Here is a 15,307-nt window from a genome sequence, read left to right as displayed (position 1 = left end):
ATTGATATTCCGCAGACAAAAGACCTCAATCCAGAGGCTTCCTGACTTTTCTCAGCAGAATCAAATTTTCCTGTCTTATAATTTAATAGTGCTTAGAAGTCTTAAGTGTTTACATCTAAGCTTTATTTGAATAAGGTTTAAACATCAGGGGAAAAAAATTACAGCTTCTTGCATTTCTTTGAACCTAAATCAAAGAAAATCAAGATTGGTATTAAAATGTTTTTGACACAGAAACACAATTGAAGTCCCAGGGTTTGGAACACGCAGCTGTCTTCAGCCTCCTCCAGCTCTGCAAAATTGAACATTTTTCTACTCACCCTTCACACCACTTTTCTTTCAGATTTTCATTTGGTGTACAGAAACGCCTCAGCATGAAAAGGAAGAAAGTACCATGTTGTCGTACCTGGTGCCGTGCTCGGCTGTGGTCCAGCAATTGGCGGGATTGTAGCTTCTGTTGCTGGAGTTGCTGGATTGCAAACTGGAGTTGGTAGCTGCCGGTGGTAGGCTGGTATCTTTGCTGTGGTGAGACCCCTGTGACCATGCTGTATGCATGTTCTGTTTCTCCTTGCCATGTGCTGTCATCATCTTTTAAGGAGCTGTAGGAAGGTATTAATGATAGCTGGCCAAGATATAACCACACTCAACACAAAAGGATCCACAAACACCCAGGCTGCTGAAGCACGAAGGCCCAATCTACACGAAACGAGATTTTGCCAAGTGAATCTCCTCCAATATTCAATGAAGGCTAATCTCCCACTTTTTTCATCTCTCCTTTTTTCTATACCTTCTTCATTTTTCATCTGGTTGGAATTGCCTTGTCTCAGAAACATATGCATGGAAAGGCTTCTCATTAATATATTGGGGGGGGAGTTGCAAGAACGACATGTGAAAATGGTTTTAACCAGCAAAGGAATCCTACAAAGTTTTCTTTGGAATGATAAACAAATAAAAAAATAAGAGAGCAAATAGAAATGCTCAGTAGTTCCATCCAACTAGGCACCGCATGGCAGAAGCAGTTAACACACCAAATAATCTCTCTGTGAAGAGCAACAGTCCACAGCACCCACAGCCTGGGCTCTGGCCCTCTCACATCACAGCCCGTTTGTATTGGCACACTGCTCCCAGGCTGAATAGATTCTCCTTTTTCTCGAAGAAACCTTGAACTCAGTGCTTTCAGGCCTCACTCCATCTTAGCAGTCAGGATAGATAACAGACCACAACAGCAGGAAAAAAAGAGGATTTCACATCATCGTCATCATCATCATCCAAACACTGCGATGTTTTTCGAATCAAAATAACAAGACAAATTAAAACTAAGACTAATTTGGCCTTAACTCACATAAATGTAGTCACGTTACTACATGTTTAATGACAGCAGAGGTCTGCCTCCTATAACTGAGTCAGACACCTGATCAGGATACTTCAAAATCTCATCCACAGTGGGTAAGAGAGCAAATAGGTTTCATCTATTTCTAGAGATTTGCCCTGGCTTCTCTGTACACCAGGTCACATTGCATTCTAAAGCAATTAAGGCTTCTTTATCTGAATGGCAGCAATAAAACAGCAAGTAAGGCAGAAGGGTATTAAGACAAAGTTAATACCATCATCTAGACTGAAATTTAAACTGTCAGTGTTAACCTGAAGTTTAAGGGTATTAACAATCATCCTGTCTTGCTTTTTTCAACATGTAACTCAATGTGAAATATGACATTATGTAAATTTAATACTCCATTTACCAACTCAATGTTTGATGGCACCTGCACGGGTTTATAAATACATCTTACAGCTCCAGCGGCCAAACTACTATCTTGTTCAAAAAAAGAGGTCAGGGAACTGATAAAGCCCTTTATTACTGTAGAAGGTGTTCTTGAACTTTTGCTATAAATTAGACAAAAATGAATAAATGAATAACAGTTGGAAAATAAAATTCCGACCATTTGTAACACTGCAGATGGTGCTAGCAACGGAAAACAGTACAGGTGTAATTTTAGATAAAAACTGTCAAATTATATTCCAAAAAAATTTAATAGCAAAAACGACAATTTCACTACATGTAAACTGAGATGAAAGCAATGAAAAACTGCATTAATAAGCTTAAGAATATTGTGAAATAAGGAAATATTTAAATTAACGTGGTTAAATTGGGAACGTCATAACCATAAACAGATTAACTGGAAAAAGACAAGCAGCTAACCAATAGCTAGTCATAACTATAGAGAGAATTACAAGTGAGAATGGTGAGAATTTCATCTGAACTGACTTGCTTGTCATTATGTAAACACAAAGCGGTCTCTTTTCAAACCAAAGACACTATGAAAACAGTGGCAATTTTTTAAAGAAACAAATAAATCAAACCAAACTGCAAAAAACTGGGTAAGAAGGGCTGCCAGACAAAGCAAAATTGGTCATTAGATTATCCAAATGCTATTTTAATTTAAAGATCCTAATCCAACAGGCCTAGAGAAGAGGGGCAGCTTCCTTCCAACAGCATACGATTCAGTACCTATAAAGCCTGGTATAGCTGAGGTTTCCCTCTCTCAACTGAGTTTCTGGGTGCACAGCATACCTGTACCTTTTGTTTACCTCTGGTACTCTTTTCTCATTTTATTGCTTCTTCCTGTATCTTCTTCCCTTTGAGATTGCTGCATCTTTTTATATTTTTATGTCGCATGCGTCCATCCTGTTTGCACAGTAATGTTTCCATCTTATTTATTGCATTCATAAAAACATAAAATTAATTAAGCAGAGTTTCACAACACTCGATCTGCCTTTATATTCCCTTTACATCTAAATTATAGATAAGGTCTTGAAAAGCGTTATGGCTTACCTCTTTCTTATGCTTTACTTCTTAGGCATTGAAAGACTGACCACAAATACAGCACATACGTGTACCAGACTGTTATAAGAATTCCCGTTCCAAACTAACTATACGTGTACAGCTGAGCTTTCCCATGTAAATGCAGAACTATAGTGATTAGAATATGTCTGTAAACTATTTCACAAGACCATTTCATTAAATGTTCTTATGGACCAGAACACTTCAACATTCATGTGTTAAGCCTTGCATGGACAAACATAACAACACTACAATACTTAATAAATATAATATGTGTGAGATTTGATTAGCCTTTGCAGCCTTCTGTGCAGTATGTTTAAAGCCCCACAATAAAATTATTATTCCATGTATTACTATTAGCTTTTAACTTGAATTGTTTAAAAAACCTGCTTCTTGCATACAGCATATTCTGAAACGCATATCGATATCCTTTACTTCAATGTAAGGCGTGGGTATTTACAAAAATATAATTTTAAAATGGTATCCGTACACTCAACTTACGCCATACCTCAAAGTACATACAATATGGAACAATATGGAAAGCTCCAAGCCACCATTTCATGATTTCCATCATCGATTTATTTTCTTTCTTGGTGTCTGCACTGAAAAGCATATCCGTGAATGATATGCAACACAGAATGTATTGTTAACACACTTAATGCCAGCAAGAATACTTCAGAGACATAGTGGAATCACTGGGCAGAGAGAGACAGCTTGACTGCCCATTTTGGATGTGCTTGACTGACAAGCCCTGGAAAACGAGAGGTTAACTCCATCAGAACTGTAAGTGCTGCCACTACAATGTCTCAGTCCATTCATTAACACATTCTTATTATCTGGTAGTGGAATTTCTTTAGTGCATACCCCAGGGAACGCCTGGTGCAAAGTATCACATCTGGTTCCAATTAAGGTGAATAAAAACCTTTTTATTAAAGGAGGACATCAAACAAAAAAATCCTTTCCTTGCTTTTTCCATTCAGCCTTAAGATTTTCCTTCCTTTACTTTTCAGATGGGCTTACTTGGATCTGCAAAGCAGCTGATGTCGTATTCCAACAGCTTTGATCAGTTTATCTACCATTTAATTGCGAGTCTTGAAAACGCAGAAATATTACAGTGAACAAAAACAGTCTACCACTATGTTCAGCTCAACTCTTACATACCATACTCTTGGTGTGGTTGATGTGGCAGCCTATTCAAGGAAGTCAAATGCTTCTCAGCTAATTTATGGACCTGGACAATGATCGATGCAAAGTGGTGAAAACAAGGAGATCAGCTGGGAAACAGAACTGATGTAAACAGAAACGTGATGGAATTCTCACTGAAAATGTACATGTAATAGACTGATTTGAGGCACACTGCGTACAACACAGAAACAGGGATTCATCGTAGAAGATGTACAACAAGTTACTTCTGGCCTCAAGCGGACTAATATAGTGTGAAGTCATTTTATTTCTATTTGCTCAATCAATTGCGTAGATGTGTTAAAGACAAATAACTCACTAAAGAAAGTGCCACACAAACTAATGAAGTATAGATTTAAGCATCTAGTTTACAGCAATCACAGTATTTTAGGCATGGGTAATTCTGCCATTTTGTTTTTACTTCTCAGCCAGGAATGAAACAGATCTTTCTAGAGTATTTCCAGTTCACTAAACAGCGCACAAAGAGTTAATGCCATAAATTTAGATTGTTTTTATAAATTCCACTGTACTCTCACAGGATTATATGAAAAACTGAGCATAGGAACCATTTTCAAACCGCTGAGGCAGCATACCTGGCAGATACTGGAAACACACTTCAAAGGGATCATTTCTCTTTGAAACCCATCACGCTACACCCCCGTGGTTTGCTTAAAGAGCCGGTACGCTTAACGGTTTCAGTATGTTTGGCAAAGACCACCGGCCCCAGCGCAGGGACTCAGGAAATTATACATTAAAGAAACAGTATCATTTCTAAATCAAAGCATCTGCACCTTATATCTCATTAAAGATGTAGTATTATTCTAAATCTCGTACAATAACAATTACAATTACAGCAATAATAATAATAAGCTGGTAGATTTACATCAGAAACAGTTAAACTGTTTGACACAGGAAAAAAAGCAACTATGCAGAGTTAAATCCAGAAAGCTATGTCACTGTTACTGATTATTATCAGAGAGTGGGGGGGAAAAAAGGAGTCAGCGGCTACTCTTGTCCAAAAAGGGATCACTGTGTGGCAACACAAGGATCCAGAAACACTGGTTTATTTGTTAAATTTGTTTATCTTAACATTAAGAGTAAGCTTAACATGAACAAAGGAGACTTCTACAAAGCTGCAGTGTGTGGTAAGATTTAACAAGCATGGTTCATATTAAAGCCGATGAATAATCCTCAGCTACCTTTGTTACTTTCACAATTTCTTTACCAAAAATATAAAAATGGCCTTGTACAAGTTTACTTTTTCGAATGACGGAATATTGGTAGACACAGTTATTTGCTGAAATGACACTTTCTGAAATTCCAACATCTCCTCTCTTGCTTTTTTAAGTTGTGCGTCTACCTTTAAAAATAATAAAGGGCTAGAATAAGTGTTTAGTAAATGGAATGGATTATTACTATCCACTTAAGTATTTTAGTCTTCCACTAACAACTGCAATAAACGTCAAAAACTAAAGCTGGTGTCTCTGCGGAGGTTAGGAATCATTTGCAAAATCAATATGCGTTATAAATTGGACATTTCCTGACATAGTACTGGAATCAAGTAATACAATACAAACACTAAAATGTATGCGGAATTTTGGGAAGGGAAAATGAAAAGAGCAGGCACTTCTTCCAGAATGGCTATTTAGGCCTCTAGGAAGTCACACTGCTTCTCCTTTCAAAACGAAGGTGCACTTACGTCTATACAAATCTGATAATACCTGCAGCAAATTCAGTTCATTTTTCCTGCCTGTAATATACATTTTGAAAAAAAAAATACTTTTAATAAAAAAAAAACTTTTTTCCCCTCTTTTCTGGAAATAAAAACATTCTAAAAAGGGAAAAAGCCAGACATTCCAGGAATTCCCTGACAGTTCCATACATAAGGAAGGGCTGGACTGGAAAAACATAAAATTGGAGATCTGGGCCAAACTGTCTGAGACACTGTCACTCACGTATCACTGAAAAAATAGAGAGCACCCGCACGCAGTTAACCCTTCCAGCACTGTCCATTTGATCATTAATGGACCACCTAAAATGAAAACTGACCTCAACCTGTCATATTTGTAAATGTCAAGCAGTAAAACAAAACAAATATGCTCATATTTCCATCCTCTTATACAGGTACATTTCCATGGTTTTGGCATGCTTGTTTTACCACATCTTCCTCAAAATGATTGAAAACACAATATGCGACAAAATATCCACACAAAAGCTTGGAACTGAAGTTTTCACTTTTTTTCAGAAGACAAAGCAGTGAGCTGTGCTAATGCATCTGCATCTGCAGGCAACTCCCTTCCTATTCTTCCAAATATCCTTTTTATAAATTAACAATCAAATAAGTCATTTGATTGCTCACTTCAAGAAAAAAAACATGTTTAAAGTACACAATAAAAGTACTTGCTAAATCCAACAGTTCTATAATTTAGGATACTCCTTTCCTAGGACCATATAAACTTTCATTTTTACTTTAAACATCCTTTAGAGACTATTAAACTCTCCCTTAACTTTTATTGACTGTGACCTAATACCCCAAACTAAGCACCAATAAAGTTGCACAAAGTTGATTACACACAAAATCTTCTCATTGTTAATTTGCCTTTAGAAAGCAATTCCTGTGCAAACTGGGATTACTAATCCTTGTCAAGAGTAAATTAGGCCCATGTGAACTATTCAAGGTTAAGCTTTTTTGTTTCCTGCAAAGCAAAGATCTTTTGTTTCATTGTCTCTCTAAGTAAAAGAATGACTACTTCATGTACTTTTATAAAGCACACTTCAAAAATCCAATTTCTCCAAACATGTCTGAACTGCAGATGCCAGCAGTACTAGGAAACATGTGGCAAGCACTTAATTAAATTTACTTACTCTATATAGCTGGAAAAAGCCTGCACAGGAAGCAAAATTCAGAAAACATCATATAATTTCACAAATAGGCAACAATATATTTTTCTGCCAACGATAATAGCTTACAGAACACAGAGAAACATCTAGAATGCAATATCTGTACATAAAGCATTTTATAATAATACCAGTCAGCAGATCGGACTTCTATACATTAGTATAGCAGTGCTCTTTCAATTATTGTGCTGCAATTAATCTGTTGGACAGCATGTAGTGCTATTCTGAGATAACGTAGAAGAATCGTCTCTTTACTACATGATAGCTTAATGATGCAGTTAACTGATGGCTAATTTTACAATTAGACTCAGCCATCATCTTTCAGAATTATATGAAGGCGTTCTCCAAAATCAACTACTGTAAATAATCGATCAGTAAATTACAGTATGTTATAAAAGATGGAATTACAAGGTTGTGAGGTACTGCAAAGACTTGTTTCTACAGGTGTGGAACACGACAATTTTTTGTTAAAAACAAGGATGGACCAAATTCAGAAATTAATCCTGAGATAAGCCTGTCTAGTACATCAGTTAATATCCCACACAGAACCTTTGTGAGAAAAACATTGTGCATTCACTGTGATCCTTTGCATATTGGTATTATACCAAATTTGCTCTTCCCAATTATATGCAGCAGCCCTACATTTCACAGATTCCAGTCTCTCTTGGTGAAGAATGGCTGTTTGCTTTGGAAGTGAACCCTGGGGAGACAGCAATGCACCATTCTCTTAGAGCACTCTGGAGGGCAAATACCACACTGTACATGAAGAACTGTATTAAAAAGGAAAACAAAAACAGAGGTCTTTTAAGGGAATGTACATGTAGCTGATTGATATAATGATTTTTTTTATGTGGGAGACAGAATGCATTATTGCAGCAGTAGGCATCCAAAGACTTCTGTTCTTTGAAGCCTCCTTTGATTGTTATGTTCAAAGTTATATTTCATTAAAATAAACAGATTGGCATTAATAAAACAAAAATATACTTCTGCTTTTTATAGCGTCTGTACAGATGGGGTTCCCCTTTCAAAATCAGGAGACTGACAACTGTCATAATTGAGTTCCTGATAGATCAAAATCAAACATAGAACTTCATGATCTTTGTAAGCATCGGTATATATTTAGACACACTGTTTTTCTAGCTAGCTGGAACGGAGGCTTAAAGATCCCTGAAGCTACAATCACAACCCTGGCTTTTCATTCACTGTCTTGATGACCATAACTCGGCAGAGTATATGCTGAAAAACATGTATTCATCAGAAGCTCATCCATTAGTTTCAGTAAAATCTTCATGTAAAAAGTTCATCTGTGGATTGTTTAACTGATGTATAACTGCATAACTGCTGGGACCTCATCATGGCAATCCAGAACCCAGTGTCTCAAACAGTGGACATGTCTCCTCAGCAAAGCTAAGGCTTCTGATCCTATCACAGTAGACAGTAGCAGCCAGTGAGCACTACTGGACACAGTTGCTATAACTGTGTAAAGGCTCAAAAACGAGAGAGACAGCTGTTTCATTTTAAACCTGGATTCCTCCCATGATATTGAAAGCACAGGATCACTCCGTCATTTTCTGTACCTGTTTAATAAGGGTGGCTGTTCATTTTGAACATTCATCATGAATAGGTTACCAGATATTGGCCAGCAACAATTTACACTTGTTGGATACTCATTCTTTACTTTCTGTCTTTTCCTGTGGAAAACGTACTTTAAACATCAGCATTTTGGTACCATAGAAAAAAAACTACTTAAAGCACAATTTAAAACATGAAAAGTTGACAAGATAATTCCTCCATTTAAATATACTGAATGTCAAAAGAAACTTCTTGCTTTATTCCTTGCTTTATTTTATCGTTTGAAGCACAAAATATAGTTGTAGATTTTCTTTAAATGTTTTGATGTTATTTTGATTAATTTAGCATTCTTGACAGTGATATACTCCAGTGATTTTGACTGTTGCATAAGCACTAAATCACCTCCTGGGCACAGGTGATGAGGCAATTTAAACTGCTAAAGGTCAGCTCTGGTAAAAATCAAGAAATGAGCCAGTAAGCACCAATTATTCTGCGCATAATGCCTTTGTCCCAACAGTGCGTTGGAGGCTATACTAAAAGACACAGGTACTGTAGACTTGCGTGCAGTGAAGCCAAAATTCCTTTAGAGGTTAATAAAAGTTTACACAATTTTTAGTACCCACTGATGGATATTCAAGCATGACATACAGAATGATGCACTTACTGTCGTGCAGAACAAACCATTTTAAATCCAAATACCACGGTCTGAGCATTGTCCAGTCCTTACAGAACTCCACTTCAAATGAGGGCAAACCTGAAAGCATGGTGCCACATTGATCAAGTCCCGAGACCTCACTTGCCTCTGAGCCCATCCTGACATGACAAAATTCCAGCAGGCCAATGCATGTTCTCATGATGCTATTGTATCAGCAGCTTTCTTGTGAGATGTGACAGCTGGTGTCTATAAATTTGACTGAGTGTGTGCCCTGTGATGGACTGGTGTTCCATCTGGTGCCTTACTCTTCTGCTATAGACTGCAGGTTGCCGAGTCCCTTACCAGGAAATTGTTATACTCAATTCAAAGTATTATTATTACAGCACACTATTTTTGTTAATATTTGTTGTTGTAGTACCACAAATTGTAAATGATTTTGAATTTAACCTTAACAATGTATTCTACGGTAAACTTTTCCAAAAACTGAGATAGTTTCAGTTGGCTGCCTGTTAGCTGAAGAGCATCTTTTTGCTTCCAGATTCTGCAGACGGCTAACTTCTGAAACTCCCACATGACTGCAGCTTCTCATCTTTTCTGCAAGGAAGAGACATCTTGGCATTTCGTCTGTTTGTTGACAAAAGCACATTTAGCAAGGAAGCAGGAGGACATGCCCATGCGAATGCCACAGAAATACAGCTGTGCAAACCTGGATGAATGCCAATGATTCAACCAAAAAATTTACAGGCTTCCTTTCTCGTGTACTTTATCGCAGATTGGCATGACCAGTTTTTTTATAACTGAATCGTGAATACAGTAAATGGAGTTTCGTTAAACAAATGACAAATGAAATGTGGTTAAGCATATTCATTATTGCTTCATATACGCAACAGCTGTGGTGCTTCTACTGGAGTGGAAAACATGTGGATGAACCATTCCCTGGGCAACGTTGTCTGAAAGAGGCTGTTGTACCATCAAGCACTTACTGCTTTGTTTTTTTCCTGTCGTTTTGCAACGGCACGGGCTATAACACTGCAGTTAGCAACACTTTTCCACTGAAAAAGACTGAAAAACAGAACCATTGTTCATTTCAATTGTGGATCACGTGTGCTGTATGTACTGCTGTTCAAATATTTTGGCCCAGTGGTAGAGCAAAAGCAGAAAACCACCAAAAGTACCCCTTGATTGTACTTGAAAAGCATTCCAGGAGGTAAGCAGCTAGACTTTGATATCTGAAAAGATTAGTCTAAGAGGTGGCATGACTGTACAATGCAAGGGCCTGCTGGGCAATTCATGATAGCTCTCTCAAACACAGAGTACCTCCACCACACTCACACCCATTCTCTCACTACTAACTTCCAGAAAGCCCTTTATGTTATTTTATTGAACGACAGAAAACTTTCCCGCAATCAGTAAAATGCTATTCCTTCACAAGGGTGGCCCTCTTTTCTCTGCAAAAGATGTCTGAAGCAGCGCACCTGCTCCATGACCCCTATTTTACTTACACTTAATAATGACTACCCTGGCAGTAATCCAAAGTTTTAAGCACGGCATTTCTCTTTATAAACTCAACCCTGTGGATCCATGCTTCAGCATCGTGAGAAGTGGCCACAGCAGTTCATTTTAGACATCCTGGGCGAGTGATCAATTGCCATTGAAGAAGTTATTCAGAGGCACTGAAACACTGCACAAAGCCCTACAAAAAATTGCAGCCGCACAAAAATCAAAGAGCCAAAAATAAAAAAATCAGAGTTTTAAAGAGCCAACATCCACCGTCTAAGACGCTGGGAATGCATCTGCAGAGTGATGTACAAGTTGGATTTGTAGTTGAAACCTACCTCAACCCGCTGGTGAGAGTGGTGTCCGAACGGACAGCTCTCAGAGGCCCTGGAGCGACCACACCTGGACGGACTCCAGGATTCAAGGCAAAGCTTCCTCGGCCTGAAGCACCACTTGCGAGGTTAAGGTTGCTCAACTGTGAACCAAAGACACACAAACTCTTAAAATCGAATCTGAATCTGAAGTGGAACAATTGAAGGTTTATTCCGGGCTGAAAAGAGAAGAAAAGAAACACAACATTTTGGCTGTGGAGCCTTCTTCGGGTGTATGAAGACCCCACAGCCGAAACGTTGCGTTGCTTTTCTTCTCTTTTCTGCCTGGAATAAACCTTTACTCCTTCCTTTGCAGCCTACGCATGTGGACGCAGCTCCCTACTTGAACTGAATCTGAAATGCCAATCTGAATTGTGAGAATTTGGATTTAAAAATATCTTTCACTAAAGCAATTCATGAAAACCAATTATTTGTAGGAGACTTTATATTATCTTTATATCACATGTTGAACTAATACATATTTGAACCTTAAACTGTATGAAATCTCTTGATGCTTACACTCGAATACTTGGAAGCAGCAACTAATATTTTAGTTCTGACATATCTGGTAATATCTTGTGTGGTACAACTGATTTATCCATCATCCAGTAAAATGGACACAGAACAACTTGGAGCTAGGCTCCGCTTGCCTCTAAAGGCAGGTGGTCTTTACCTCCAGGAGGATGATGATAATTTTTCACCAGTCAAATTTGTTTACAACCGGAACAGACCAATTAGCAGTGATGTACTGTCTCATCTGGTGGTGAGACAGTGAAAAAACAGCCTCTCTGGCTGGTGTTTAACAGTTCTGTTACATACAGAAGGCAATTATTAAACTGGAATTTAGTGGAAATTAAAAATAATTATACACATTATTGTTATCCACAAAGAGAGCAATTAGAGCATTTTATCTGATGTCTATTCAAATGCTATTTTTAGATTCCAAATGTATTTTTTTAATAATGAAATGCCTGGGGTGCAGGACAAAACTAAACTGTTTTTAAAATAAAAGAAAACAATACTAGAGGCATTTTTCTACATTTACATCAGATGTAATCCATTTTAATGACTGTTATTTTTCAGACATTTAAGAAAATAAATATAAATTTATTTTTGTACATTTTTAAATTACAGAATGCTGTTCACTATTTCATATTTCTGGGCAGGCGAGTGAATTATCTAGGTGGCTCTAATGCAGGGGAAAGGCGAATGTTACACATTCCTTTAGGACAGGTGTTTAAATTAATGAAAGAACTGCCACAATGCAGCAGAAGTAGAAGACTTATTAGTGCTCTATTTTAATGTTCTATATTTTCCTCTAAGGAATTTTATTCTTAAAAGGGCATGAAAAGTAATATCAAAATCAGTTATTGTCTAGCTGCAGATTTACAGTGACTATTGTGAAACTGGTCCAAAAAAGTTATTTAAATAAAAATGTATTTTACAGGGTCATTTTATTAACCACAAGCATATTATCAAATGCTGTTATTACTTGAAAACAATTTTCACTTTTCCTACCATTAGTTCTACTGAATAAATACAGATCTGATGACCTATACACCACCTACTGTATGTCTAATAACTCTCACATATAGTCATGCATAGTAAATATCATGGTATCCATGATAATAGGTATTATAAAAAATCCATACAAAAATGTCTACTTAAACAGTGCCAAGTATTTTGTGTTTCAAAGAAATACAAAAAAGGGGTGTTTTATTTCTTCTTTCATTTAAGTGGCCATTCAATACAGTGACTGAAACCTTGTGCTGATGTCTGTTTCTCTCATTCACTGTGGCGATGTTGGCACATCTAAATAGATCAGTATGTACAAGTATTATTATTATCTGCATTCCATACATATCTGCAAAAACTTGGATTACGCTGAACAGTTTAAATAACATTCTGCTCTTAGTTGCGTAGCATGCCCACATTTCTAAAGCAAGTGTAAGGAAACAGCTATCATTAAGGGATTAGAATCCATGCACTGCCTATTGAACTGCATGAAAAAAAAATCTCAGGACTTAATTTTCTGCATGAATTCAGGTGCTGGTGAAATAAATGGCCTGAATCGAAACAAAACATAATAATCCTTCTTAAATTGCACTGCTTGATTGACAAAGATAACAACAAGGAGGAATTCCCAGTTTTGTCTAAGGTTTTATCCCCCCCTATAAGAAATACATGTGCTTTGTGATGATCTGGAATGATGCTGGGGTACCACAAATAGAAATCTAAGACAACAGCATGATGTTTTTACTGTATACAAAGGCAAAAGATAGATCTTCTTCTCATACGCAAGATTAAGTTCTAATACAAGTTTTTTCAAAGCTACTCTCTACTACCAAAATAAAATTACTTTAAAATGCAAAATATACTAAACTTAAGGGAATGCTTATTTTACCTGTCCATTGTAATAATGTTAATTTGCCAACAGACGTTTGGTAAATGCCAAAAACATCCCCAAATCTGTCATTATGGCTCACGCACATTTTGATGCAAGCATTAATGAGAGAGTAATACAATTCTTATGTTTAAAAAGTTTTCATTTTCAATTCACGGTCAAGAGCAATTTATGAGATGTTTGATACAGAATATTCTACAGTACCCACTAAACAGTCAAAAGACTTTAAATCCTTTCCAATACAAACAAGAAGGCCAACCACATAAATTTCACTTCATATTTATACAGAGAATATATAACATAAAACTAAAAAATGAAGAAAAAAAAACTACACAGTTAGGATTAACCTTCCCTGGGAAGTGATGAAAACACCTTCAAGCGTAATTTAATACTCAACAGCAAGAGAGGAAATCATAAAACGGCAGTCTGTGTGGTCTGGTGCCATCCAATAACTAAAAACCCAAGAGGAGTGGGGGTGGGAGGGGAATGGGCTTCCCAGCGATAGCGAATGACAGAAATCTTTTTCACACACAGAGACGGAGGCAGTGCAAACAGGCTCTCAGAGTCACTCAGATTCTGTGCCAATTCACTACATTCTTCCATTTATAAGCATCAATTACCACAAAAACCTTACTGCCTGTTAAATATCAACACAAAGAACACCCCCACAGGGAATCTAATAATGAGACCCCACACAGTGCTTCACCTTTCAAAGACGCAGCGTCCCCTTAGGTGCCGAAAAGCAGCTTAGAGACTGCTTAAACAATTGTTCAGAATGTGCTCTCCACATCTGTGCAGTACACTAACAATGTCACGGCGACAAGTATCACCTTCTAGCTGTTCAAACACTGAAACAAAACACTTTTAATTAATATTATTTTACCTTCTAAGACGTAAATAACAGCGGATGACAATCCAAGGCTGATCATAACCAAAATTGCCAATAATGGCAAGATTGCTTCGCACGGTGCCTACCGAAAACAGCAACGAATCTTTATAAGCCACTGGGTAAATTTAAATCTGCAATATCTGCACTGAGTGCATAGGAAGCTGGTAGCATGCCTTAAAATTCTATTGGACAGGTAACCTCTCCATCAATGAAATTCAAATCAGGAACATGAATCCTTTTCCAGGACATCTCTTATATTGGTGATGGCTGAGCAAGACAAAACCTTCCACGAACAAGATAGTAAGTGACGGCCGATTCCGTTTGTTTGACAACAAAACATGTGACTCTCCTTACATGCTGAGTGAGAAGGCTGATGTGGCTCGAGGCAGAGTACTGTCGCTCTGCCTGTTTCTCAGCCAGTCTCTGCAGTGCTGTGGCAATAGCCTTCTGATTGGAGGGAGCGTCGGGCTCTTTGGAAATTACAGCAGACCCCGGACGAGGCCTATTCGGATTGCTCTGATGAGAAGCTGGAAAACAGACAAAGACGCAAGGTGAACCTGAGTAGCATGACTGGGACAGTCCAGAGGTTACTGTTCACCTGTATATAAATCTAAATGGCAATGATGTTATGTTAGGTTTTTGCAAAAGATTTTGCTATAAACCTTTAGAGATAATCAAGTCTGTTTTTTTTTTTTTAAATACTAACCAACGCAGGCCCTAGTGAATGATGGAGATAGATGGATACATACATCATCCTAGGAAGGGTTAAAAGATACTGTAAATAGCAAAATAAAGACAAAACATGGGTCTCACTGCTACAGTGAACTGCAAAGAGTATCAAGCGTCTGGAAGATATGACTCCGAGGATGAGGTGGGGTGGCAGAGTGGCAGCATGAGCTCTCATGAGTTACAGGGGGGGAAAAAAGAATTGCATCATTACACTACAGCCAAAAGAATTTCAGCGGGTGAAGAAGTCAGTGAGACCATGCAGTCCATGTGCAAT

General features: G+C 37.6%; 1 protein-coding gene across 1 annotated transcript in view; it reads right to left on the bottom strand.

Moving 5' to 3' along the window:
* The window catches only part of ttll5 (tubulin tyrosine ligase-like family, member 5), a 64,415-nt gene that overhangs the window by 16,830 nt on the left and 32,278 nt on the right, over window positions 1–15,307 (bottom strand). Inside the window, exons 28-30 of the mRNA XM_088647920.1 lie at window positions 14,659–14,831; window positions 10,979–11,115; window positions 404–596 (exon numbers count right to left, since the gene is read on the bottom strand). Of these exons, the coding sequence (XP_088504046.1) occupies window positions 404–596; window positions 10,979–11,115; window positions 14,659–14,831 (503 nt within the window). The remainder of the gene's footprint in view (window positions 1–403; window positions 597–10,978; window positions 11,116–14,658; window positions 14,832–15,307) is intronic.

Source organism: Lepisosteus platostomus, chromosome 10, assembly GCF_059453375.1.
Source record: "Lepisosteus platostomus isolate fLepPlt1 chromosome 10, fLepPlt1.hap1, whole genome shotgun sequence".
NCBI lineage: Eukaryota > Metazoa > Chordata > Actinopteri > Semionotiformes > Lepisosteidae > Lepisosteus > Lepisosteus platostomus.
This window is presented reverse-complemented; position numbering and strand designations above follow the sequence as displayed.